General features: G+C 31.1%; 1 protein-coding gene across 1 annotated transcript; it reads left to right on the top strand.

Annotated features, from left to right (window-relative positions):
* On the top strand, nucleotides 1-26,901 carry LOC107455610 (kielin/chordin-like protein). The gene is made up of 8 exons (XM_016073234.4): nucleotides 1-142; nucleotides 4,194-4,337; nucleotides 14,135-14,350; nucleotides 17,745-17,768; nucleotides 19,281-19,505; nucleotides 22,304-22,363; nucleotides 22,485-22,757; nucleotides 25,091-26,901. Exons 1-8 carry the CDS (start codon nucleotides 91-93, stop codon nucleotides 25,093-25,095), a joined length of 999 nt encoding a protein of 332 aa, XP_015928720.2. The 5' UTR covers nucleotides 1-90; the 3' UTR covers nucleotides 25,096-26,901.
* Nucleotides 26,902-27,944: the final 1,043 nt, after the last annotated feature.

The following is a 27,944-nucleotide window of genomic DNA, read 5'->3' as shown; positions in this document are numbered from 1 at the left end:
TTTTATGACCTTATTTTATGTGAAAGATAGTATCCGAAAAGTTGCTGAATATTGTGGAGTTTCTACTAATGTTCTAATTACATTATAAGCATGAGGGTGCTGTTGTTGATCCTCAGTGGACTTTTTGGAATCGTTATAGGAGGTAAATGTTATGAATATATTTGAAATTTTTTATATTTATTACTGGTGAATATTGATTTTTATAAATTTGAGAAATCAAAATTGAATTTTTGAAAAGTTAAAAATAGTACAAGTACATTGAATATTTTTAAAATTCCGCATTCCTTCGTAGAGTTAACGGATTGTATTATCAAAAAGTAAGACTACACTTTAAGCATATATGAGAATACAAGTTCATATATAATTTGTTCTTCTATGATAGTTCTTATGCATATTTACAGAATCCAGCTCAAAAATGATGTAAAAAACAGCTTGACTGCTAAAATTAACGGAGACAAGCTGGAAAGCTACTATTAGAAGTTTCACCAGGCAATTAAACTGGTTTTAATATCGTTTATCCCTTCTTCTTTAGTGTAATTAAACATATTTCAAAGTATTTTTAATGCAGACCACTTTTTCAAAATTAAAAGTGCTAAACTATTAAAGAAAACCTATTAGAACTGTAAAACATTTCTCAAATAATGGTACACACACTGTATTTAGATTTATGTAAAATTTCGTTATTGCTTATAACTATTTCAATTAATAAAATTTAAGGTTCGAGTATTTGAACCAATACTGCAATATAAAATTTATGTTTATTAACAAACGTAGAATTTATTCATTTCAAAATAAATCGGAAATAATTGTACTCATGATGATAAAATTGTGTTAATGAGATTACTTTGAAATATTATCGGGCATAAATAAATTTAAAAAAAAAAGATATAAATTTATGTGAACTTGAATGAAACCTTTGATAACCAAAATCAGTTCCTCTGAAATTTCAAGCCAGCTTAAACAACCTGAACTACCAGGAATACATAGCACGAACGGGGCGGAGAATCTTAACTGTTTCGGTGTAATTGCTTATGTTTGCCTCATAAGTAAGATTATCTCCGTAATGCTCAACCGGCTTCTATTAAGTAGCAGGCTCTACTTTGTGTATGCTTGAGAAAGGGAAAAACCTCTTCTCACACTTCAGAACCGGTTTTCGATTATGTTGTTACACATGGCTTTATTGGAAATATTAATCCATATACAATGTTCAACTTTAAATGGACATAAACAAGGAGTAAAAAGGAACAAAATTACAATAACAAACAAAGAAAACACATGGCAAACGCATATTAACACAAAAAGAACACATAGATAAAATTAAAGTAAGAAAAAAAATATAAAAAAAATAAATAAATAAATATATATACAGTGAAGAATGAGGAGCAGTCTTTACAGGGAGTTCATGTGATCTCTGGCATCCCAGTAAAGTTTACAGAGATCACCCCGCTCTTGAGATTGTTTGTCCAGTAAAGGGCGTATAAGCAAGTGGTCTGAGTTCATGGTTCCCGAATTGCAGATTTGGCACTCACTAGATGGAAGGATACCTATTCTGTTGAGGTGCTCTGCCAAGCAGTCATGGCCTGTTGAGAGTCTGAAGTTTGCCACAGCCTTCTTACGAGGAATGTGACAAAATTTCTTCCAACTATTTTAGATGTTAGCCCAGGGTTTTCCGGTGGATTTTACTGCATGTTTATATTCAAAGTAAGAAAAAGACCTTTATGAGGATGCTTTGCTATTTGGCTTTAGGATCGATTAACAGCTAACTTAGCTACGTCACAAACTGCAAATTTGACAGGTTGTCCAATACATCCTCGTTTCCGTGTTATTAATAACTCAGGAAGTAGAATGCAAGTTATTTGGAGCAAATGTGGTGAAATTTCGGTGAAATAAGTGGCAATTAACAAAAAAAAAAAATTTCCCCTGTGGCCAGAGGAGACCTTTCATTTTACCTTGTATTTCGATGGTGTTTTTGTTCTTTTCTCGCTAACATATTTATTTTCGATTCCTCTTGTGTATACATTTTTAATGTCACTAATGATAATATTTTGGGATGTTGATTAAAGAACACCCGAAATTACATAACATTCAAATTATATTACAATACTTTTAAATTAACTTCCTACCATCATCCGCATTCAATTCTAACAATTTTTGTTGCATGTTGAGTCTGATTTTTCTTTGATTTACAAATACCCTGCAAACTGTAGACAAAATTTTTAGCATTTTTAAGAAATAAAATTCATTTTTATATAACTAAACTAGATATCTAGTTTTTCATTTTTTATTTCAAAATGAATCATCGACACCAATTTAAAAAAGGAACTTTTCTTTAATGATATACTACTATGCTGCATATTTTACGTAATACACTATCTACCAATAAGTATTTGGACACGTGTGATTGAAAAGAAAAACAGACTTTATTCACAATCAATAGTTGGTAGAGCCTCCACGAGAGGCAATTACAGCGTGAACCCTCCGGGGCATACTTTCCACAAGTCCTTGTGGGACGGCTAGTGGTATTTTCTTCCACTCGGCTTGGAGAAGACATGTAAGTTCCTTCAACGATTTTGGACGGGCAGTACTCCCCTTAATTCGGCGATCCAACTCGTCCCAGAGGTTCTCGATAGAATTCAGGTCTGGGCTCTAGGCAGGCCAGTCCGTTCGATGAACCCCATTGGTACCATACCTAGCCTTGGTGACCTTCGCAACATGACACCTGGCATTGTCGTCCTGGAAGTAACAGGGGTCCACCCCGTAAAACTGCCACAACGTAGGAAGCACATTGTCATCCAAAATAGTGCAGTAGGCATAGGCGTTGAGCTTACCATGAATGGGGACCAAGGGTCCCAATCCATACCAGGAGGGAGTAACGTATCTCAGGAGATTTTAAACAGACACAAGCTTAATCGTGTTTTAAATGTTTTATTAGTCTTTGAAATGAAACAAAATACGTGATATTAAGGAAAATAATATTCTGGGAACACATAATAAAAAGAATAGGAGTAGTGTCTCTGAATGCAATAAAATTTTGGAGTTAATTCACTTTTAAGGAAATATTGCTTCAGAGACAAAGTCAAGGCTGTTTTGACCTGTTAGTAAGTGTGTAGGGTGTTCATTAAGAACCACTCTTGATATGTATTTTTGGAATCCTTTCCAAAAATGAAAACATAAAAATATACAGATTGGGGTCGCAAATTAATATTTAAGCTAGAAATGCGATAGTAGAAAAGCGATGTGACGACTAGAAATGCGATAGTAGGAAAAAAACGCTATAAAAATCTGGCAAATTTGAATAAAGGTAGGTGAATGCAATAAACATCAAAACAGATTTAACTGTAAGTTGAATCTTGAAAGCGTTTTTAATATATGTCTTTCAACTTCTCTCTTTTTCCAGCCGCAATCCTGCTTTAATGTCATTACTAACGTCTTCCTGTACACTGATTTATAATACTTTTGTTTAAATCGATCATGACCAACATGTGAGGTGATTCCCTTTCATGCATTTTCGAGAAAGAACCAACGAAGAACTTCCAGAGGCGAAATATTTACTTACAACCTACGCGTTAACAGAGAACGCCAGATCGTTTATAAGAAAAGCGCAACATTTTGGGAGTTCAAGCAAAATCTCGAGGTCAGAATATCGCGGGACAAAATCTCACACGAAAAAACTATCGCAAGGACAAAATATCGCGTGAACTAAATCTATCTCGCTTGAAAAAAAAAGGAAAAAAAAAGCATAAATGAAAAAGATGCATTGAAAAACTCGATTCAGTTTTCTAAAATGCAGCACAAATTTCTATAAAAGCTTGAATAAGAACGTTTATGTCGATATTTAAAATAGTTTGGCAATTAATGTTGCTATGCAAGGCATACAAAAATTTTAACAATCCTAATAACAACTTATTTCCTTTCAATATAATCCTTAATCGATGTATGGAGGAATTTCAGAAACACTTTTGAAGTTAGAAAAATCGATTCGGTAGCTGAACATATCGTGATATTATGTCCACGATATATTTTGTTCACGCGATACGTAAGATTTTATCCGGGGAGATTTCGACCGCGAAATTTTCTCCCAAATTAAATTTTAAACGTTCCATTAATATCAGTAAAATATGAATTTATGCCAATAATGTAAATAATTAATATTATCTCGTGAGAATCTTACTTTCTCCATTATTCCAATATAGTCGAAAACCAGACCACTAATTTGACTTGTGAAAAACGATTTTTGCAACATTATGAAGTGAAAGATTGCACACCCGTCTACAAAAACGACACTAGTTGTCCTTCGTTTTACAAATGTCCAAAAGAGGAAAAAATTCTTGCTAATGGTAAGTTGCATATAATATTATGAAGTATTCATAAAAAATGAATTCAAATTTTCTTTTTTACATAACTAAACACCAATGTTTTAGTGTACCAATTAAATTTAGAAAACTAAAACACATGAATTTTGCAGTTGTTGTTGTTGTTCATTAACGTCGCACTAGAGCTGCACAATGGGCTATTGGCGACGGTCTGGGAAACATCCCTGAGGATGATCTGACGACATGCCATCGCAATTTTGATCCTCTGCAGAGGGGATGGCACCCCCGCTTCGGTAGCCCGACGACCTGCACGCGAAGTCGAGCGCTTTATGGTAGAACAGTTTAACGAGGACCCATACCGCACACCCTCGGTCCCTACGCAGGCTGATCCAAGTGGTCACCCACCCGCACACTGACCGTAGCCAGTAATGCTTGACTTCGGTGATCTGCTGGGATTTTGCAGTTGATATTTGCATTAAATTTGCCAATATAAATAGACAATTTACGATAGACTGAAGTTTCGTTCGATTAACGCAGAGATTTACAATTTAGTGCCCTTTTTATTTTAAAATTATTTTTCATTTTTGTTTATCAACGCTATGCTTTGTGGGTAAGTGTATACTAGTTTCGTTAAAACTTAGATGAATTATTTTTATTCCGTGCAAAATCTAAATAACAAGATCTAATTGTCTAATTTGCAAATTGTTGACTTTTAAAAAAGTCTACAATTTGCAAAACATGAAGTATAAAATGTAAGACTTACGAATGAATGAATAGCTTTTTTAAAAAATAAAGAGAGTCTCTTGTAGATATAAAATTAGGACTCAACATCATATTAAAATAAAACATATTTTAGTTTTTTTAACTCGTATCTACTGAGTGAGTGAGGAATCAGTTAAGAATATTGACAAAAGAATGCTTTTAGCACAGTAAAAATTGGTCTTAAACCTGGCAAAAAAAGTTTAACTCAAGAAAAAACTGTGAAGTTCTTTAAGTCTACTAAGTGGTAAAAAGATGCATGACCTCGTTCGTCGAAACTTGAAAGGACGAGGGGAAAGGAGCAGAAAGTGGAGAAAGTATGAATATTACTATCTAGATCAGTGTTACCCAACCTTTTTTGTGCCATGCCCCACCTAAGCCTTTCTAAAAATCTTATGCCCCCCTATGTAACATAAACATAATTTTTAATATTAAAAAATTGAATTGTTCACTTAAGAAACTTAAATGATAGGTTTTGGGAATAAATCACTAGGAAATTGTTAACGAAACACAGTAAGTAAATTTTCAAAACATATAATGAAAAATTCATATTCGAAATAATTTTAAGAAGGATTTTTCTATAGTAATTAAATGTTTTAATTTAGTGAGATCCTTGCGCTTGATGCTTGCTGAACAGAGATTTCATGTTAGGTTTCGATTTTGTTAGCTTAAGTCTCCTTGTTGTGTTACATCCAGACGATATCTTTTTTTACCAGTAAATTATTTACTGCACTAAATCCACATTAAGCTAAATATGAAGATGGAAGCGGTAACAATAGTTTTCTTGCACATTTGGTTGAATTCGGGTATATTTCTATTTCGGGCAAAGCCATGTCATCACTCGTTTTATATTAAATAAAGTTTTAACTGACTCATCATTCAGCGAGTTCTTCCTGATACTGCATATTTGATATATCAGACAAATTCACTAACATTGGCTGCATCATTCATGTTGGTTGTTGTAGTTAATTTACGTCACACAAGAGCTGCACAATGGGCTATTGGCGACAGTCTGGGAAGCATCCCTGAGGATGATCCGAAGACAGGCCATCACAATTTTGATCCTCTGCAGAGGGGATGGCACCCCCCCTTCGGTGGCCCAACGACCTGCACGCGAAGTCGAGCACTTTAAAGGCAGAACAGTTTAACGAGGACCCATACCGCACACCCTCGGTCTCTACGCAGACTGATCCAAGTGGTCTCCCACCCGCACACTGACCGCAGCCAGCGATGCTTGACTTCGGTGATCTTCTGGGAACCGTGTCTTAACGATCAGTCAGTCCACTGCGAGACTCATCCATGTTGGAAAATCAATTTATTTTAAATCAGAAAATCTTTCTTTTAAATCAGTCAAGAGAATTTTTAGATGACAAGTAAAGCGGTATCATTTACTTCATGTTTTGCAGCCAATGAAACTATTTAAAGTTTTTGTTGTTAATATATTTCTGACATAACTCAATAAAGGTAATGAAACCAAATATCGTCGCTTTCGCATCAACAAGAGTTTTATTTGTCCCTTGAGGTCGTTTATTTGATATATTTAGTTTTTCAAAGATATCGGCTAAATAACTTAACACTAGAAGGACGGAAAATTAATATTATACCTATATTGCCCAAAAGCAGTAAAAATGACTGCATTGTGAATGCGTAAATAACAATTTTTATATTATAACAATTTTTATATTATTTACAGTTATATAACAAGTTATTAGTAAATATTATATAATAACAATTTTTATATTATTTACAGTTATATAACAAGTTATTAGTAAATATTAACAATAAAAAAATTATATGTTGCACAAAATTCTAAGAAATTGTGTCATTATATACATCATTGTTTTTCTAATTGAAATTAAAAGCAGTCAAAATGATTTCCTTAGGCAATCTAGTGTTAAAATGCTTTACCATCGACAGTTAACAGATACTTCATTTCAGGTTTGTCGCTTAAAAAATCACTAAGAGTATTAAACAGTTCCATAAATCTTTTCAAGCAGTTCCCTTTTGAGAGCCATCTTACTTCAGTGTGAAGTAAAAGTCTCACATGGTCTGCCTTTTGTTCTTCACAAAATAGCTTGAAGAGACGCTCACATTTGGCATTAGCTTTAATAGCATTGATACCCTTTATTACTGATATGTAGTACTTCATTTAGAACAGGCGAGATGTCTTTTGCTACCAACTTTTCCCTGTGAATAACACAATGCACAAGAATCATTTCAGGATTCTCATCTTTCATCAATTTTAAGCAACCATTTTTCTTGCCCATCATATTCGAAGCACCATCTGCAGCACAAGATGTTGTATTTTTCATTGGTATATTATTGAAATCTAAGTAGTTTTTTAGCTTATTATATATATATCTTTGGAGGTAGTGGTGCTTTCTAATCTTTTACTGAACTACATTTATTCAGCAAAATGCCCTTTATCAATATATCTTACGTAAGTTATCAATACTGCCACACTGTCTATCAAAGTTGATTCATCCATTTGCATTGAAAATTTTCTTGTTTTCAGCTTTTCAACAAGTTGTTTTTTAATATCTTCACTCATTTCGTTTATTCTTCAGATGCGAACAACTGCATTGTTTAGCAAAATTTTAAAGCGTGCGGGGATCCACGCGGTGCCTGCCGTCTGCCGCAGGGAAGTTAACTTCACGACGCGAAAAATCTAGTTGAAATTTTGGTCTCGTCAAACGAATTTATAATATTTATTGGCCGCAATTATTTAAGAATTTGCTTTTTACTTTCAATTTTGCCAACGAAATCTAGCATTGCATTTAAATGGCCCGGAGCAAAAGGGTTAAACTCGGGTCGAGTCCATTTTCGAATTGCCCTCCTTGACAACCAAAATGCCCCCCAGTGGGGCGTGGGCCCCACGTTGGGAAACACTGATCTAGATAAATGAGGTATTTTTTTTCTTCTGACGATGAATCGGTTGAGACCAAGTTCGAGACGATAGTTTAGAAGTTAAACTAATTTTATGTACAAAACATATTATGTTTAAATTGTACCTATTTACGTATCTGACTTTGCTATCTAGATAAGTGAAGTGAAGTATTGTCTTCTTTCTATTTATTACGTTGAATTGAATGAGACCAAACGCGAGTAAATTTGCCGATTAGTTCAGTAATTATAAGAATTTTTAGGTATAAAAAGTAGCATTTTTGACTTCTATGTATTTACACTTCTGACATTAATATCTTGCCTCTATCTAGTCAAAAGCGGTACTGTTTCTTGTGTTATTTTAAATTAGAATAGTATTAAACGAAATTATACTAGGTGGGATATATAGTATAGAAAAAAAAGATAAATACGAAAGTACAAGTTAAAAATGGTATCATATATACTTAAAACTCTTTCAACTTCTGAATTATTAATCTTATTGACTCTTGTTTGATGCCGTTCAAAGAAAGCACAAAAAATATATAAACGAAAAAAATATTTCATTTGTCTAGATAGTAATTTGACGCCTGATGGCTGAGTGGTTCATTCCTCGGACCGGGCAATGTCGACGCAGCCTCTCCTCCCTTCAGTGGGTCGATAAATTGTGAGTGGGTCTCGTTGGGCTGACCTCCCAACCGGAACATCTGTTCCTGCACCCTAGAACCCAAAGGTCAAGAAAACTTAGATGGGCACAGTAGGCCTTGTCCCTCTATGGGCTAGTTTAGAATGTAATGTCAAATGCGTTAATGGGTTTATAAGGTTTTGTAAGTAAAATTATAGTACAAATCTATACACATAGTTAAACTGTTAGAGCCATTGCCTGGATGTATTTGCCGATTTATATATTTTACTTTTGTATTTCCTTTTTGTACTTTGTATTCTCTTTTCCTCTCTTCTTGGCCTTCTTGCAATACTTTTGGGGTACAGAGAGAGCAAATTTTAGACATCTGTCGTGCTTTCTCGACAGAAAAGGTTTTGAATTTTTATGTTTTCCGCATCTGGTACCCCCTGACGAGGTCAGCTTCGGTTGTCATTACTGTATTTTTCATATTTTTCATAATTTTAATTGTTTTCTTCTTTAAAATTTGCTATTGGTTTGAATTTCCTTGCGAAATTTCTGCTGCAGTGTGCAACTTTCGTTTGAAATTGTAGTTTTTAGCTTTTTTATCGCATGGGTTTTAATATCTCTTTTAATATCATTGTCTGGAACTGATTTTCGTTTTAGCGTAGGAGATATATTCATCAGAAATGATAGGAAATATTAATGTTAAATTTCACTTATTTGACCATTCCGTCTAAAACTAGACGAGCAGACCGGGACAACCTGGTTGGAAGTGCACTGGGCCCATGTCCAAAAGGTCGTGGGTTCGATCTCGCCAGCCCCAAGATTCCCCGTGTTGTAAATGGTGACTGATACATGCTAAATCTTTCGAGTCACAAAGTCCTCCATGTTCCCTTAACCAATCAAACCTCTGGGGGTACTGATCTAGGAGTTTCCTTGTCTTGTGGATTGGTTCAAAATTACAAGTCTACGGAGTTGAACATTAGTAGTCGTAAACCCAAAAACTAGGTTGGCTGTTCAGAGACGGATATAAAGTAAAAAATAAGAAAACTAGACGAGCGAAGACCTGCAACTTTTTCATTCTTGTCTACAAAAATAATTTTTTTTCTTATTACTTGGGAGAGGGGTGTGACGATTTCCGATCGAACTTTTCTGCACGACAATCAAAATATCAAAAATATTCGTTAGCATTTATTTTTCAGCATGCGTGCTATATAACTTTTCAACGAACTGCAAATTTTCCTTACTAAATCTTTCACGAGCAATACAATTTTTCAAAATCTCATTCCTTCATTTTTTTAGGCCGCTGTGTTAAAGAAAACAATCTGAAATCCATTAAACCCATTTAATACTCATCGTAAATTTAGAGTGAGGTTTCTTATTTTAACACTTAAGTCTAGAAAATGGGGTTTAAAATGAAATGTAAAAAATAAAACTCAAGAAATATAATATGAACCAATCTATACAATTATTATTCGTGTTAAATGACTTCTAGAACATTCTTACGTTTCTCAAAATCGCGCAGTTTGCGTTTGTAATTCTGATTTCTACAAGTATCTCGTAGTAAATGTCTATGAAACACATGTTGTTTAAGTAAATATATCTGAGCAATATAATATTAAATATTAGATTTAATTAACTATATGTGGTTTGTTGATTCTATAATGGATAATGGAAACAAAAGTAGAACTCAAGCAGTGTAACAATGGAAAATTAATCATCAAAGCAAATGTTTAAATGGCATTTGTAATAAGACTTTACTGCTTTTACATGCTTTCAAATAATGAATTTATGATCATCAATGAATGTTTTTTATTCATTTTTCTGTTTACAAATCTGCTATTGTATAATTTGATTTTTTATGGGCAAAATAATTGCAATTATAAATATGTAATAAAATATGTAGTATTACGTCAAAAGTTTAATGGAAAAAAAATATATTCCTTTTTCAATACGTTATAAAAAGAAATTAATGGAGTTTAATAAAAATAAAAACTTTTTTTTTCCATTGTGTACGGAAGTAAAGTTTATGTTGTATATTCTTATTTTACCGGTCACTAAGTTTATCGGATTTCTGACTTCATCGGATAAATAGATATCGGATTTCTGACTTCATCGCATAAATTATCGGATTTCTGACTTCATTGGATAAATAGATATCGGATTTCTGACTTCATTGGATAAATAGATATCGGATATCTGATTTCATTGGATAAATAGATATCGGATTTCTGACTTCATTGGATAAATAGATATCGGATTTCTGACTTCATCGGATAAATCGATGCATGGTCTTCGAAAAGTTAAAATAAAGCATATTTCCAGTGTCTAATTTGAAAAGAATTGAACATAAAAACAAGAGATTCAAAGCACATTTTTGCACTCAAAATAGTAACAGGGGCTCTTTTAAAGGCATTAGAAATTGTGTCCATCCATCATGAGGAGTTTATCAAACCATAAAACTTTTGCCAACATTATTGCCAATTTATCAGATCGTGACGAAGGCCCCAGTGCTCTCCATATCAAAGTATCAACCAAGGACACGCTAGCTACCTGCCCTCTCATACCTGAGAAATCCTTGAAAGCGAATGGTCTCAGCAGGGCATTTATTTCCACACAACCTCTATCCCATGAGTTGAAAAGAAGTAATGTTACTGGTTTGAATGCAGATGTGCGTTTTTTGAACCCTGTGTTTGCTCCTTAACAATTCCTCTGATTTTGATTTTATTTTAATGAAAAGCAATGCATATGCATGGCCACATAATCCTCAACATGCCGAGGAATTTATGGAATGTAAGGATATTCATTGGAGGGATTGGCCAGTCAGATCTCCAGATTTGAATCCGATAGAGAATGTTTAGGACTACTTTGGCAAATAAGTTTCCACTTTGAGTTAATCCCCATGGAGCTGAAATACATGAGCTGAAATAAATAGTAAATTTACTCATTTCTGGTTTTCATCTACCAATCTTGATTTTTGGGGATTTTTCAGTACAGTGAAAAACTTTAATAGTTTGATGATTTTCTAGTATTCTATTCTTTTCTAATGTTTGAAAATGTTCCCACAAAATCTCCTAAAATCTATTTCTGATCTACCTTCTTCTTTTATATTTTGGTTCAAGTTTCTTTTGCTGTTCCTACTGGATAAATCACTTTGCACGTGCTTGTCTCTTAATTTGTCTCATTTGGTGTTTAGACATTGACAAAGTTCCTTTTTAATGGCATCGAAACTATAGTATCTCTATTTCTGTATATTTATTTGCGCTTCATTAACGCTTTTTATTCAACGTAAGTACACCTTATCCTCTTTTGGATAAGGGCTTTGATCGGTAAAATTGGGAGAAATAAGTCTTGATTGCTTTGAGGAGCATCTATCGATTTTATTTTTACAAAAATTGAAATCTGTACAAATAAATTAGTACTTTAAATTATTTCGCATAGGAAATTTAAACTTTTCAGGGTATAGAGCGTTCGTCTCTCAATGAAGTGAACCAGGTTTGAATTCTAACAGTGTCTACTTGATATAAATTCTGCTTCCGAATCGCCCCGACTAGTGGGCTGGCATAAAATATCCTCAGTGGTAAACGGATCATGGGGTAGAATCTCCTTGACGTCAGACTAACCGGGAGTTTTCCTTTCCCTGTAACGCAAATACTGGTGAATTCCATCAAAAAGGTCTCCACGACGGCTATTTAGTTCCAATACTTGATCTAGAAGTTCCCTTGTTTTCTGGATTGGATTCAAAATTACAAGGCTGTAGAGTTGAATATTGATTGTCGTAAACTCAGAATATGGTCGGCTGTTCGAAGCCATAAAATAAAATAAAACTTCTTAGAGGAAACTTAAAATTTATTTTACAATGAATTACTGAAATGCAAAGATTAACTTAAAATTCTTAAGACAGCAAATGTATAATACTGAATTACCTTTAGCTAGAAAGAAAACATAAATAGTATAATATTGTTAGAAAAAAACCATTTACAATTAAGAATAATAAAGAATACTGACACTAAGGTCGCGGGTACTTTTTACCGTATAATCCATTTTTACCAGATCATGTTACGGAGCAAAAAATTCGATTGGCCGTAAGTTTTACAGTAATAATTACTATAAAATCACTAAATCACTCTAATTAAATAAATATTACTCTGAAATTTACGGTATGACGTTATACGGTAAAAATTTACTTTATGGTAAAATGGACTTCATGGATGGTACACCCAAAGTGTCGATACTTTATACCGTAATTTGATCCGATGATATTTCAATAATTATATTGAAATAAATGATATTCCGATCATTATATCAAAAGATAGAAAGGTGTTCCCTTCTTTGCGCACTGTACGTACATCAGTTAATGTAATAAGCATTTGAGATTTCGAAGAAATTTTGCCAATAATTTAGATAAGACAGTTGTTTTGTTACGAGTTATTAGATCAGTCTATGTTTATTAGAGGAGCTGTATACAAGATTTTTTGTGTATAAGATTGAATTGTTATTTTGGGGTTAATATACAATAAATTATACCATGAATGAATACAAAATTAATTGGTTTATGTATCAAGTTATTTAAGTTTTAAATTCCGAGATTGGTTTTTAATAATATTTTTAAACACAGACAACTAAGTAAAATCACTTACACTGTTAGAATTTTCATTCTGGAATTATGGTAAAATAACGGATAGCAGTGTCCATCAGATTACCAATAAAGTTTATGGTTCGGAACATTTTTTGCCTTTACGGTTTTGAAACCGTTTACTATTAGTACGGTTAAAAAACCGTAAATATGATACAGTTTTGTAACCATTTGCAACTTGCATAGTATCTAAACCACAAAAATATAACTTAAATGAACATTGGAGCTCTGTGAATGTAGTGCTGATGATAGTTTCGTATTCCAATATTAAAGGGTCACTTGAAGAGTGCAGGTCACTGGAAACTCTCCATGTATTGATGGAATGGAAGAAATATTGTTGTGTTAACGCCGAGATTCGAACCCTTGTTTAGTCGGTCATAAGATTGACTGATTAGTCCTCTTAGCTATAGTATGTAATCAGCTGCGCGGAACTAAATAGCTTCATAAGGTGGACTTAGTGGGCTCGGCTAGAATTCTAGTTGTAGAAAAACAATCAATAAACGTTCTTTTTTCTCACTCTTAGCAGTTTGAATATCATCTTTTTTCAGGTTATTTGACTGCTTTGGTCGAAAATGGTAAAACAACAATTAAGTAAATTGCTATTTAACCATTTTTACCAAGAAATTTCTAACAGTGTAGCATCACCGAGTGATTCCGTTAGAGCCACACTTATAACCGAGTCACCACAATTAACAATCAATAAACGTTTTTTCCCTCTCTTAACAGTTTGAATATCATCTTTTTTAGGGTTATTTAACTGTTTTGGTCGAAAATGGTTTATTGCTCACTTTGCATTAGGGAAAAACCATATATGTGTGCAATGAATGTGTTCAGAGAGATTAATTAACACTTTTTGCACTGATACAAACAATATTGTGTTTTTTAACTAAACATGATTAACAAATTTGTCTATATCTAAAGGTTGCGTTTACAACAGACGTGTGTATCACATTGGAGAAGAAATTGATGTTGGTAATCCATGTGAAATATGCTCTTGTTTTGGGGATGATTCAAATAAACACTTTGAAATTGAGTGTGCTCATGTGGAATGTTTTAATGATAATGAATTGGAATTGAACAGCACTTGCTATAATACGTACGAAGCTAATACATGCTGCTCAATTGGAACAAAATGTTGCAAGTATTTTTTCTTCTCATATTTTTTTTTAGTTTTATCTTTAGTGCATTAATAGATGTTTGCTTCAACTTATAACCAAAAAAAAAATCATTGTTAAACAAATAAGTATCGGAAGTTAATAAAATTAGAAATAAATTTGCAGTTTATGGGTGAAGTTTATAGGTTACAGTTCACAAAATACAGTAGATAGCACAGGGTTGGTTACATGTGGATTCATGCAAGTACCAAGCGAATTTGTACGAGCTACGTAAAATAAATATATCACGAATAATATATTTTTGTGTATAATTAAAATGATTCATTTATTTAGCTGTCTCTATGCGTTTAATAGCACCCACCGTTCTCACTGAAAAACTATTGCTTACTTAAGAGTAAGAAATATAGTATACTAACATAAATATATCTATTTAATGCAATGAAAACTTTTTAGAGTTGAATTTAAATTTTAATTTTAAGTTTAAAATAATTTTAGATTATCATTATCTGTCATTATCATATTTTATTAAATATTTTTAATTAAGGTTAAACCCAGAGAGCAATTGCAGTAAGGTTGATTTTAATGTGGCACCAACCAATAATCCAAAAACCACAACAAGGCTATTTAATGATTATCAAATAAACCATGAAAGCTTGAAACAATGGTAAATTTATCTATGCTAGTTCATGAGCAATAAGGTTCGCCATGAGAGTCGTTTGAGAATCTTAGCATACAATAGGAAAAAAGTTCAGAAACAGTTCAGCTTGCAATAAAAGCTAAGAAATTATATATTTTTAGATTAGGTTTATCGGTTTATCCTTTAAAAACTTTTTTTTTATTTCCAATGAGCTGCACAATCGGTCTTGCAGATGAGCAGACATAGTGCGTTCTACAGAGGTGGTATCTACTCTTTCAGGACCACCACAATGAGTGAGATACCGTTGGTCATGTTAAATTGGACGTCTAGTTTCTGCCACACTAGATGGCAGCACCGAGACTCTATTCAGATGCTAAAGTGCACTAGGAATTTAATTTTGTCGGAAATGCCAAGAGCCAATAAGGCACTCCAGGGATCTTTTACATGCCGCATAATCATACGACATGGCCGTTGAGGATTTTCTGCATCCCATCCCGAAAATCCGGTGTCTGGGCCGGGGATCGAACCCGCAGACTTGGGCTCTGAACGCCGACGACAAACCAACTGCGCCACCCAGCCATATTTAGCCCAGCCAAGAAATTATATATTTTTAGTTTAGGTTTTTCCTTAAAAAGCTAGTATTGGTATTGGGTATTGTAACATTTCGGCTCTGTAAGAATAATGATTAACCATTTAACCTTATTGGGTCAGTCAAAAGAAAACACAACTGCAAACACAACTGTTTGCCGTTAGGCTGATAGCAATCTGGGAAAATATTTATTTACTTAGAAATCACGTGAAAAACAATTAGTTTAGCGCCAAGAAATTTGTTATTTAACTAAGAAATAGGAATTCTATAATTATTTTCCAAATTAGTAAGTATTCAAAATCCTAATCGAAATGGAATTTAAAAGTATGAATAGTAAAGAGAAATTTAGTAAATTTTCCTAAAATCTTTGAGATTTTTTCTAACTCAATTCTGTTGAGTCAATGATAAAATTTCACGATTGAAATAACAATTTAGGTAACGTCGTACACTAAGAAAAAAAAAACTATGGTCAAAATTGCCAGATTATGATAACAGTTATCGTGTTTCCAGCTTTATGGGGACACCAAAAATCTCAAATTTTTTTTACCGAAGTGCTTTGGTAAAAGAAACTATAAAATATAACAATAATAAAATGAGAAAAAATCTAGAAAATGTGGTAAAACTTGGCAATTTTATCATGATACCTTAGAGCATAGCATAAAAACCATTTAATCAATTTAGTTTAATTCTCAGTTTTGTATTTTTTACTAAATGTGTGATAATAAGAACTATAATTTTGAAAATCAGAGTTTTTCGGTGAACTGCTAGCATATGAACGGAAAAAATATCAAATGGTTTAAATTATCGCATATTTTGGTTTCATTAACCATAATTATGTCTTTTTTTTCATCAGAAATATCATTACCATACAGTGAAGTAATTAACAAGAATTATTTTTCTCCATGTAAGATTTTAACATGATACTAGCTGTCAAGCCATATTGTTCATCAAAATTTGAAATATTAAAATTTAAAAAGTTTTATAAAAAAATCTGATACTATATCAGAAATTTTTTATTAATAAAGTTTACTAAGGTTGTTAATACCTCGTATAGAAGTATAAGTAATAGTTAACATTTTAATATATACTTCATAAGCAATGAATTATTCTGCAGATAGTTCGTAAGATGTGTAAAACTAAAATCTAAAATTTAATACATTTTAATTAAAAAAATATGAACTCATGTGATGAATTTTTTTTTATAATAAAAGGAGGCAACCTTTTAGATTTATATTTACTGCCTTATTTACATTACAAAGAAAATAAATTAATGTAGTTAAGTAAATAATTGCAAGATTTTATTTGAAGATTATAACTTTAACTCCATGCAAAAATTTAGGAAAAATTGTAAGAAACATTATGAACTCTTTGTGCATTAAAATGAATATATATGATAGTTTTTTTTCTTCAAAATTTAAGGCATATTTGAACATAGTATTCGAGTATTTGGACTCATAGGTTAAAAAATTGGTTTTCAATTCAATTCTTACGTAATTTTAAAAAAAAAATTGCTTTACGACATACTTAAAATATAAACGCATCTTATTCAAGATATAAAGTTTAAGTTATACATTAAAAAAATTCTGAAAAAGGAATATTTTATCAAAAAAATTTCTATTGAAATTATATCTTTTAAAAATATTTTATAGGATTTTCAGTAGAATACTTTTTCAACAGAAATTTTTTTCAGAATATGATATATATTTAATGCAAATAATATTCTCTTATTAAAATAGTATTTTTTAATTAAAAAAAAATTGAAATATTATTTCTGCAATCTGCATTCATTCCATATCTTTTAATTTCTGTGCATTGAAACGTTACTTAGTTCTACACTTTTTTGGACACGGCAAATTGCAGTAAAAAGTGGAACTGGCAGCAGGGTGTCAATTCTTTTACTATAAATTTTGCGGAACAAATATCTGATAGGTCGTAATTTTTACCGTAATGTTTGCAGTAAAATCAGTGAATCATTGAAATCAAATGAATATTACAGTAAAAATTGCGATGAACTACTATACGGCAAAAATAGATTGTAAGGTAAAATAAAATTTGCGGATGATGCATCCAAATTGGCAGCACTTTTCATCATAGCTTGATCTGGAATTTTTTATAGTGTATAAAAGTAAAATATTAGTCTAATTATTTTAAAGATAATATTCAATCTAATTTTTATTTATTTATTTATAGTAACAGATGAAGCCAACGACAAAGGTATAACACTTTTCCAATCACAATTACAAACAAACCAATATTTGAATGTATTTTTTTAAAAAAATTCTCTACTTTTTCAAATAAACAGGAATTTTGATATAAATAAAAATGCAAAATAATATTTTAATTAGTTTATAATTAGTATTAATTAAATTAATTATAATTAGTTTAAATTCCGGCACAGCGAAGTATGTAAAAGCGCGTAGTTTAGCAAAAACACATTGAATTTTGATTTCCTCTCTGTAGAAACATAGTGCAAATTTATTTTTATGTACGATTTCAATACGTACCTGGCTATTGCAGAATGCCCCAGTAAAGAATGGTGCATCGAATAAAATAATATTTAATAACAAACAAGTTTAATAAATGTAAACAATAGAAACAAACAATATGATGGTGTGATATTTGTGAGGCTTCTCAATAAGTCTAGCAAACACTGTGATTGAGTGATTCAATGAGAAGAAATAAATGAGAAGTAATTTTACACGTTGGCAACACTTATAACAATTCAAATCGGGAACTGTTTTGATTGCTCTTTATTACATTTTTCCTTTCTTTTTAAAAATTTCAATTGTAATGTTAAGATTTATATCTGACAACATGTAGCCTCTTTTTTTTTTAAACTTTTCACTGACATCTACTTGAGAGCGAGCTTATAAAATAAAAGAATAAAGATCTAGTGTTCGAAAAAATATATTACAAAAATACAAGTAAAAAATACAATAATGGATAAATAATCAGCATTTAAAGCAAAAAAAAAAAAAAAAAACTAGAAACGGAATTCACGAAAACGCACTTATATATTTTATAACTTCTAACCAAATAAGAACTTTGAAAGACAAAAACTAATTTGAAGTTTACAAAAAAGCTCTTTTAGTACTTGAAATGGTTTCGTTTTTTATTTACCTACGCGTTTAACAATTAATAATTCTCAAGTTAATAATTGAATGCTAATTTTTTTATTCTATCTTACTTTCTGAACATTTTTTTGCGCACCGTAATAATTTCCAGTTTTTAAGTCTTATAGTTAGCGCAAAAATCAGACTTATAGTACAAAAACAGTCTTTTAGTACAAGTTTGTTACATTAAATAAGCGTTGGCCCTTTGATTTTTTAGCATACACAGAAAGTTGGAGTTGAGTGCGAAACTTTTACAAAATAATACTTCGGAAATATTACGATAAAAATATATCTTAAATTTTGCGAAGTTTATTAAAAAATCGTTAAGTTTACTAAATATTTTTAGTGAACTTTTTATATATTACAGAAGCAAAAAGTATATTTCATTAAGTTACAAATATCAAAAAGATAACTGATGCCCTTTTCGTCTTCGCCTCTTAGTTTGTTTATCAAATGTTCAATTTTTTTTTTTCATTTTACCCGGGCTTAAAAACATGATATATTTTAAAATGTGTTTGAAAATACGGCTGCTTTGTACATTTTATATCCATGCATGTTCTATTTTTATGATATTTTTTATTTGTCTCAAAATGAATTTTCTTCATTTTTTAAGAAAATGTTTGTGATTACAATGGTAAGATTTATCATTACGGAGAACAAATATATCCAGAAGAAGATCCATGCCAAATCTGTATATGCAACAAAGAATGGAGCGGCATTGGAGGAAAAAGTTGTTCAACTATTGATTGTGCTTTGGACTTAGACCGAAAGGAGCTAGAAGAAGGGTGTATACCAATATATCACGAAGCCACTTGTTGTCCTATAGAATATCATTGTGGTGAGCTTTTATATTTTTGCTAAAATATTTTACTATTATTATTGTTATTTGTGTTGTAAAGATGAGTATACATATTAATATAGATAATCATATTTTATTAATATAGAGATTATAATGGAAACAGTTTATGAAATGTTCTTTATGAAAGATTCTTTTGAAATAGTCATTGAAGGTCTCGATAAGAACATAAAAAATCTAATTATATATTTATGAAAATCGATATGTTTAAAAGGACTTTTAGTTTTTTTTCTTTCTTTCTTTTTAATTTTTAGATGTTTACTTTTCCCCATTGAAACATAACTTTTTATTAATCCCTTGCCAGTACCGCCCGATTTCTGTTCGGGCAACTACTAAATGCAGTATTTGTGATGCGCGAACTGACTTTGGGCTGAAGGAAAATAAACGTTTCTATTTTGTGAAGCCCCAGCTGAGTTCGTTTCCTCTTTAGGATACTTAATTCACTATTTTCCTAATAGATGGCATTGGTCATCCTAGTTTTAGATTATGACTTCAGTCGAGGGAGGGAAATATGGGTGGGGTTTTTGGGATATACCATACTGTAAAAGTTTTGTAAAATTTATGTATTGAAAATAATATTGTTATGTTTTTATGTTATATTATTATAGTAATATTAAATTTAGCTTCAAAATTTTGTTTAATTTGCTCTAATTGAATAAGATGTGTATGCAATCCATTACTCTTTTATGTGTATGTAAAAATTATAAATACAGTAGTTATTGCATTTAACATTTTATTTTTACAATAAAAACTATTTTCTAACTTTTATATTACCATAAAGAGCAAAATTAAACAGTCAAAAAAAATTAAAATGTTTGGTCCATTTTTCTGAAATATATGTTAAGGGGTTAAATGAATTTTTAGCATGAAAAGCAAAAACTGATCATTTGTTAAGCAAAACCGAAATTTATTTTGATTATTTTGAAAGAATCAAAGGATTGAACGAGTTTTGATTTCCACATTTACAGCTCAAATGTATCCCCAACATTTTTAAAGAGATAATCTAGACAAGGATGTTAAGCAATGGGAACAGTTTTCCCGAAATAAGCAGATTTGACAAACAAAAAGTATTAATATTTTGTCTTTGATTGGCGTTTGTGGGTTTGCGTGGTTCTTATTTACGAGCTCGTAGAAATAATGTTGATCGGAATTTAAATAAATGACAACTAAAAGAATGAATTGCGGATTAATAATTAGTGCGTTTGTTATATACTGCGCATTGGTCCATCTCTGTAGACGCAATAATGAAACCAACTAAAGAAGTAACTTTTTTTTCTAATTAATGTAGGTGGCGCTACTAGTACAACATGTATACCGGCTTCAACAAAAAGGTGGTCAGCGAAGGAGACTAGTTTAAAAATTTAATCAATTCTTACATTTTAATTAGATGGAAATTTAATTAAAAAAAATATGATTTAAAAGAAATATAATTTAAAAACTATTAAATGTCCTTGCTGGACGATCATCGTTTCTACTGAACCTCAGTCTTTAGAAAAATACGGTAACAGAAGAGGAAGAGAATTCAAATTACATGGATTGGATAGATGGTTTTTAATCAAACAAAGTTTGGACTAACTATATTGACTCCTTGTCTACCAAAAATCAACTAAACAGCGTGATTTACTCATGCTAAATAATAATACAACGAAATGAATAACTTTCACGATGGTAGTGCTAGTCGGGAAAGTGAGGAAAATGTTCAAAATTGAATTGTTATTAAAAAACTAAATTTTTGTTTTTAATAAACATAATACTTATAGTTTGATTTTAAAGAAAACACTGAATTTTTAATTTTAAAATAACTAATCAGCCTACAGACTATGAAATGTAGTCAGTGATTAGTTTTACATATGACTCGGCAATAAAGACGAAACGACATGACCTTCTGACAACTGGAGTCTTGTTGCTGCCAGACCTAATTCTGCTATACTCTCCGTTTCAAAAATCTGATAAAACCGTTTGGAGGGTAACTGATTGACCATCCACTGTACCACCCAGACTTAAAACCTAGTTCCTCAACTTAAGAAATCTACCTAAAGAGTCTGAAGGAGATCTACCTAATGGAATTTCTCATTGGCAAGTGTTTCGCCATAGATGAGAAGGCGAAAAAAGCAGAGTTCAAGCCTGATAATTTTTTCACGATAGTTCTTTCACTGATAATTTTTTCACTGATAATTTCTTCTACAACTAGGCTGGAATAGCCTGGCTGGTTGGGTGTTAGGCCTATGCTTGAGATATCATAAATTCTAATCTTTCCGACCGAACACTGGTGCATGATAAATATGTTGGGATCACAAAGTCCTCCAAGTTCCCTTAACAAATCAATAACTAAAAGGTACTAGATCGAAGATAGATCATTTTCTGGTTTAGGTCAAAATTACGATCTGCGAATGTATGAAAGAATACTTTCTTTAAAACGGGATGTGACGTATGTCTGTGGTAAAAGTCAAATTCTTGCACATAGATGGCGCCACTGTAAAATAAGAAGAAGCGCACCTTTCTGCCTTAATTAGGCTAGCTGGTATTGTCAAGTGGAATAAGGCTCCAACAACAGCAACTTCTACAACTTATGCTTGCAAAACTTCTAGTACGTAAAGGCAAAATATTATATATATGAACTCTACAGGATAAGGAAGAAACTGTAAGGCATTAAATACAAAAAATCGGAAAAAATCCGTTAATTATTTATGTTTTGTACGAAATAGGACTTTTACTTCCCGAATAACTTGGTTTATACGTTAATACTCAAAATTAACAGAAAAGTTTTTTTACTTCTACAGGGACTGAAGAAGAAGGATATAAAAACACCACTGAGCCACTTGCGACTCAAGATGATATCGGTAAGTAACAAATTTTTGAAGTTTTTAAAGATTTTTTTTTCTTTTTGAAAATAAACAGAATAATATTATTAAACGTCTATCAAAGATTAAAGTAAACTTTAAATATTGCTGACATTTTTAGAAAGTGGCACAGCATGTGAATTCAAAGGATTACATTACAAGCTTGGACAGATTCTGGATATAAATCATCCAACGCATTGTGTGACCTGCACGTGTCAAGCACCTCCAATCTTTACTTGCATTCATAAGATCTGTCCAAATCCACCTAACAATGACTATGACCACTGCCCTGGAAGTTTCAATACTGGAGAATGTTGCCCAACATATAATTGTGCTGATGAGGAACCACTTAAAGAAGAGAGTAGTGCTGATGAAGAACCAGTTAAAGAAGAGAGTAAGTACTCTTAAATAAATCAAAGTATATCTGATTTCAACTAAATATATCTTGCCGCATCTTTTTTTGCTATTTCTTGCCACAAAGACAGAAATTCGCATTTTTATATGGAAGTTGAAGCTGACGGGCCTGCGTAGGGGTCTGAGAACTGACCTTGCATCAGAAGGGTTCTGGGTTCGAATCCCGGGTAAGGCATGGATGTTTTTTCATTCTCTGAACTATCTGTCCTTATTGTGGGGGCAACGTTGGCCCACCTAATATGGTTCCTCTGAAAAAGTGGTGAACAAATCTACCCCTCAGATGCCTGTATGACGAAAGGTCATTCCCCAGGCGGGTCATGAAAAAAAAAATATTAAAAGTGCTTTTATGGAGGAGTTGTCGGAATATTATCTTGATTTAACCTAAGTGAATATTTTCAAGTATCAGCTACATATTATGCTTGTAAAAAATTACCTTGTATTATTTGAGATGAAAACAAAAATATTTTTATTGCTACTATTAAATGGTGGGATTTCTTTTTACTAAAATAAATCTTATTGATTAAATGGCTAAGTTGCCTGTCTTTATTTATTTGAAAAGAAAGATATGTTTCAAAAATGTGAGATTTGATGGATAGTAAGTTTTAAGCGATATAACTTTGAGGATTGCGTTAGTTGTGATTCATAAATTAATAGTTAAAGTGCTTATGCATTCTAAGCGGAAAACATTTTCTAAACTGGTGGAAATTGTTTTACATCAAATGAATGTTTCTTTTGATTTCTTTCGGTGTTGATATCAGAAAATGTATTTCAGCTGAAATTTTTGTGTCTGAGAACTCTGACGTATTAAGCCATCTTCATATTTTGGAAAACTTACTTATATGCTTATTAGTTAGTATAAATTAAACTCAAAGAATCAGTCAAGTTAGTATGTTCCAGAATTACAAATTAGTGCGTGTAAATCAATAGGAATAGAAATCAATATTAATTTTAAAATTTTATTCTCCTCTTTTTTGTTTTCTATTGAAATTTTAAAGCTTTTTTTATTAGTTTCGTTACGAATTAGCTTAAACTATTTATAGTGTCTCAATCTTAATACTTAAACGGGTGTATTTTACTTCCATAAATTTTTAAAAATGCTTTAGTGTAAAAAATAATGCATAATTTTTTAACAAAAAAGTAGAAAAATATTTTCGTAAACCATTTTTATTTAAGTTTGAGACTTAATAGCCAATTAGGATTCTACTAGAGTAAAACTTGACATTGTGAGTTATAAATATTATTCAGGGTATTATTATCTTTATTTTAAGTTTCTAAAAGTAAATTGAAGCTCTAGCATAGAGGGCTGCCTCCATAATTTTGTAACTAACGGAATCTTGATGGCAATGTTGTCAGCATTTTGCAACGGCCACCTTTTACTTCCAAGACAAACTGATAACTATCGATCTGAAGCGGGGTCTTCAAGATGCTAACCTATCATATATATGATGCTTGAATACTTGATAAAGTATCATCTATATCATACTTGAATCAAGGTATCATATGCATGATACCTTGAAATATATTATTTTCCTACGTTAATTACACATTTTACCAAATGAAAATAAAAATAACAAAATGCTCTCTTTTCAAAGAAAATCTTCTTAAAGCGTCATAATTAAATCGTCATAATCGTCTTCTTAAATCGTCATTTACAATTGGATATCGTAATTTCTAATCAGACGCTAGTCAAGTTAATTTTGCTTTATTCTAAAGTTTATTTGCTTACAAGATTTTAAATGAAAAAAAAAATCAACAAAAAAGTTGTGATCGTCTTATTACGATCACTGGTTATCCATTGGTCAAATGCTTTTTCTTACTGGATTGACTCTGTTAAACGCCACAACATTTCAAACTGTCTCAATAGATGTTTGTCATTGGATTGACCATCATATCCTACCTACGTTTCAAGACGTCACACGTTTCAAGACGTCACAAGACGTTCTACGTTTCAAGACGTTATTTTTTGAAAATGTATTAATCCAAAGTCAAAGAAAAAAAATAATTTAAATTACTTAACTTTTGTAGGTCTGAAATGTATAATGTAAATATCTTCAAAAGATTCTATCTGTCATTGATGATCTGAAAATATTTATGGACAGGCTTAAAAATTTGTAGTATTCAGAAATTTTCCAGCAGTTTGAATTGAAATTTCCTAGAAAAATTATAGAATTCAAAAGCAGACCTATAGAACCCAATCTCCCGATCTCAATGTTTGGATTTTAAGAAAAAGTAGCACCTGTTTTCCTACCCAAAATTGGTTTGTTTGTTAATGTTGTAATACAATAATGTTTCATAGAATGCTTTCTTTTGCAGGTTGATTCCAGATGTGATATCTTTCATTTATGCACTTCTGACGATCATAAACATCGAAAACTCATGCAGATATTCAGCGCATTTTTCTAACATGTTTATTTTTAACATTGTATTTGTAATAATTTTAGCTACATTTTTTTAAATAGTTTTCTGCTTTTTTAAATTATTTAACGAACTGTAACTTCATAGAAATATAAAAATTAGCATTTTGTATCAAATAACATTCAATACTCAGTTTTATTGTGGTACTGTAAAAATTATTTCTATTACTGCAATTACAAATCGAAATATTTTAACCTTGTAATTATTCGCGATGAAAAATACCATATACAACAAATAACCTTCCCGAAATTTTTTTTAATTTGTTTTAGTTTTAGGTTTTAATTTAGATATGAAAGTAATTATTCTGGTGCTTTGTGGAATTCGCTAAACATTTAAAAATATATGTTATCACTGTCCAAAATTTCAAGGGTATAATAGACAGGAATTAATTTTTTGAAATGTAACGTCTTTCAAGTTTAGAATGATATATACGCTTCTCAATATAATTTTTCGCATAGTAACATCACAGAAACTATCTGTATTTTTTGCCCACTGTGCGAATCTTGACAAAAATACAATGAATACTACATATTTAAAATATTTATAGAAGTATAAGAAACTTATAATATTCCAGAAACGTTCTATAACTCTATGCAACGTTAAAATATCAATTTTTTTGCTATAAATATTTTATTTACATTTCTGAAATGAATCAGAAACAGTGCAAAAATGTTTAAACGAAATGATTTAAAATGCATTACGTCGCCATCTATTCCTGAGTGATTAAACTAGTACATTAAAAACACAGGCATAGTACAAACTTGCAGTGGAAAATCACAATTAAATTTTGCTCCACTTAAAAAAACCCTAGGTCTCTGAACCGTGCATCATATGAGATACAGTGATGAAGTTTTCAATATCATTATAAAAAGCTTTTATATGAATAATTTTGCTTGATAAATTTACGATTTCTAAGAATTTCAACAGTGCTGAAATATTAGGAAAAATACCTAATATTTCCTAACCTGAAATGGTCTTTTATGTTATGTTTCTTAGATTGTATCACAGAAGTACTTTTGAAGACAAACATATAGAAATAATACGATTTCGAGGAAGCAAAAACTCTAAAACACTATGCGACATTTTGATGCTTGAGAATTTTCTTCTATGAAGATTGGATGATAAATACATCATTCTAAATTACTTGAAAAATTCATGTCATGGTTATTTTAGAAATTTTCCTGATTTGAAAGCCAGAATAAAAACCAGAATCTTCACACTTTATAATACTAAAAATAGTGTCTTGGGATGATCATCGCACACTTGCAGCATTTGCTTCATTTCCAGAAATTGTATCTATAAAAACGGTGATACCTTAAAACTAGCAAAAACTGCACTCATATCTGAAATATAGTATGCTAAAGTTGAAACTATATTTGGTACTTTTAGGTTAGCCGGGCCTCAAACGAAAAGTCGTCAAAAAATGTAGACCTCCACAAACTTTTTTTCAATTTTTTTTTTAAACGCTGAGCAAAATGGACATAGTGAAATAAAATAAATAAAAAAAATAGTGAAATAAAATAAATAAAAAAAGCAATAAAAATAGAAGTAAAAAGAATTTTTTTTCTTAATTTTCTTGCACCAATTAAACGAAAAGTATCCTATATTCTTCTGCACTGTAATAATGTTAATTTCTATTGGTTGATGTTATCATTTTTATATAAACATTACAATATATTTGTAGATAGAAAATAAAAGATCTAAAGCTAGCTGTATTGTTTTATTTACGTTTACATCAACTGTTTGAGTTATGTTTTTTTTTCAAGTTTTGTCGTATTTTTTTCTGGAATTTGAACAACTGAAATTTTTGTAAAAAGAAATAAATGCACTAAAAACCCGTGTACTTATTTTTTACTTTCATTTTAATGTTTCTTTCCACAAAAGGGATGCTGAATAAAGATTTATTCCATAGTTCAAAATGAAGATAAAACAAAGGAAAATTATAGACATAGGAAAAAAGGGGGGAAACGAAAAATAATAATTAAAAAATAACAGTCAACAGGAGAAAAAAAAGAAGAAAAAAAAAGGATAAATTTTTTTTTTAAAAATCCGGAAAATAAAAGATACATTCTTTTCATCAGCCCACACTATTATATCCTCAAAAAAGAGTGCTTTCTGACATAGTATCAAAATAGCCAAAGCAAAATATATCAATACAATAGTGTGAGGAGTACTCAAAAATTTTTTTACAAAAATTTCATCAAATAAAATCGAACACAATAAGTAAAATTACACGTAAAAACAGAAAATAAAATAAAATAGAAATAAAAAAAGAGAATAAAACATAATCTATAAAGCGAGTAGCGAATTCAAATGTACTTACATGAACGGGAAATTTTTCAAGAATGATTTAAAATATTTTCGTAACAAGATTGCCTGATTGCAAAATATGAAAAGAAAAGCGCAAATTGAGAGTAATTAGATAAGGGATAAGTAAATAGTTTGTAGGGACCTTAATTTTATACACTAGTAGCCAATTTTGGGTACAAAACTACCATACCAATATGATTCGCTAGTTGGCAACCAATGATGGATCTTCTTTGCTCATTGAGATTTTTATACGATTTTTGTCAAATAGTTGGCATAAAAGAATAGGAAGGCAACTTCAGATTGTGTAATTATAAAAACATCTCCATGATTTAATTTGTGAAGTTATATCGATTTTTACTATGCAAAGTTAAAAATATTTACGAAGTGTTCGTTAGATTTTGATTTCAAAATATCAAACGATTTGCATAAATTTTGGCTGTTG

Source organism: Parasteatoda tepidariorum, chromosome 7 (assembly GCF_982258835.1).
Source record: "Parasteatoda tepidariorum strain Cologne lab strain chromosome 7, Ptep-v5.0, whole genome shotgun sequence".
NCBI lineage: Eukaryota > Metazoa > Arthropoda > Arachnida > Araneae > Theridiidae > Parasteatoda > Parasteatoda tepidariorum.
The sequence above is the reverse complement of the archived record's forward strand: the minus strand, read 5'-3'. Positions and strand labels throughout refer to the sequence as shown.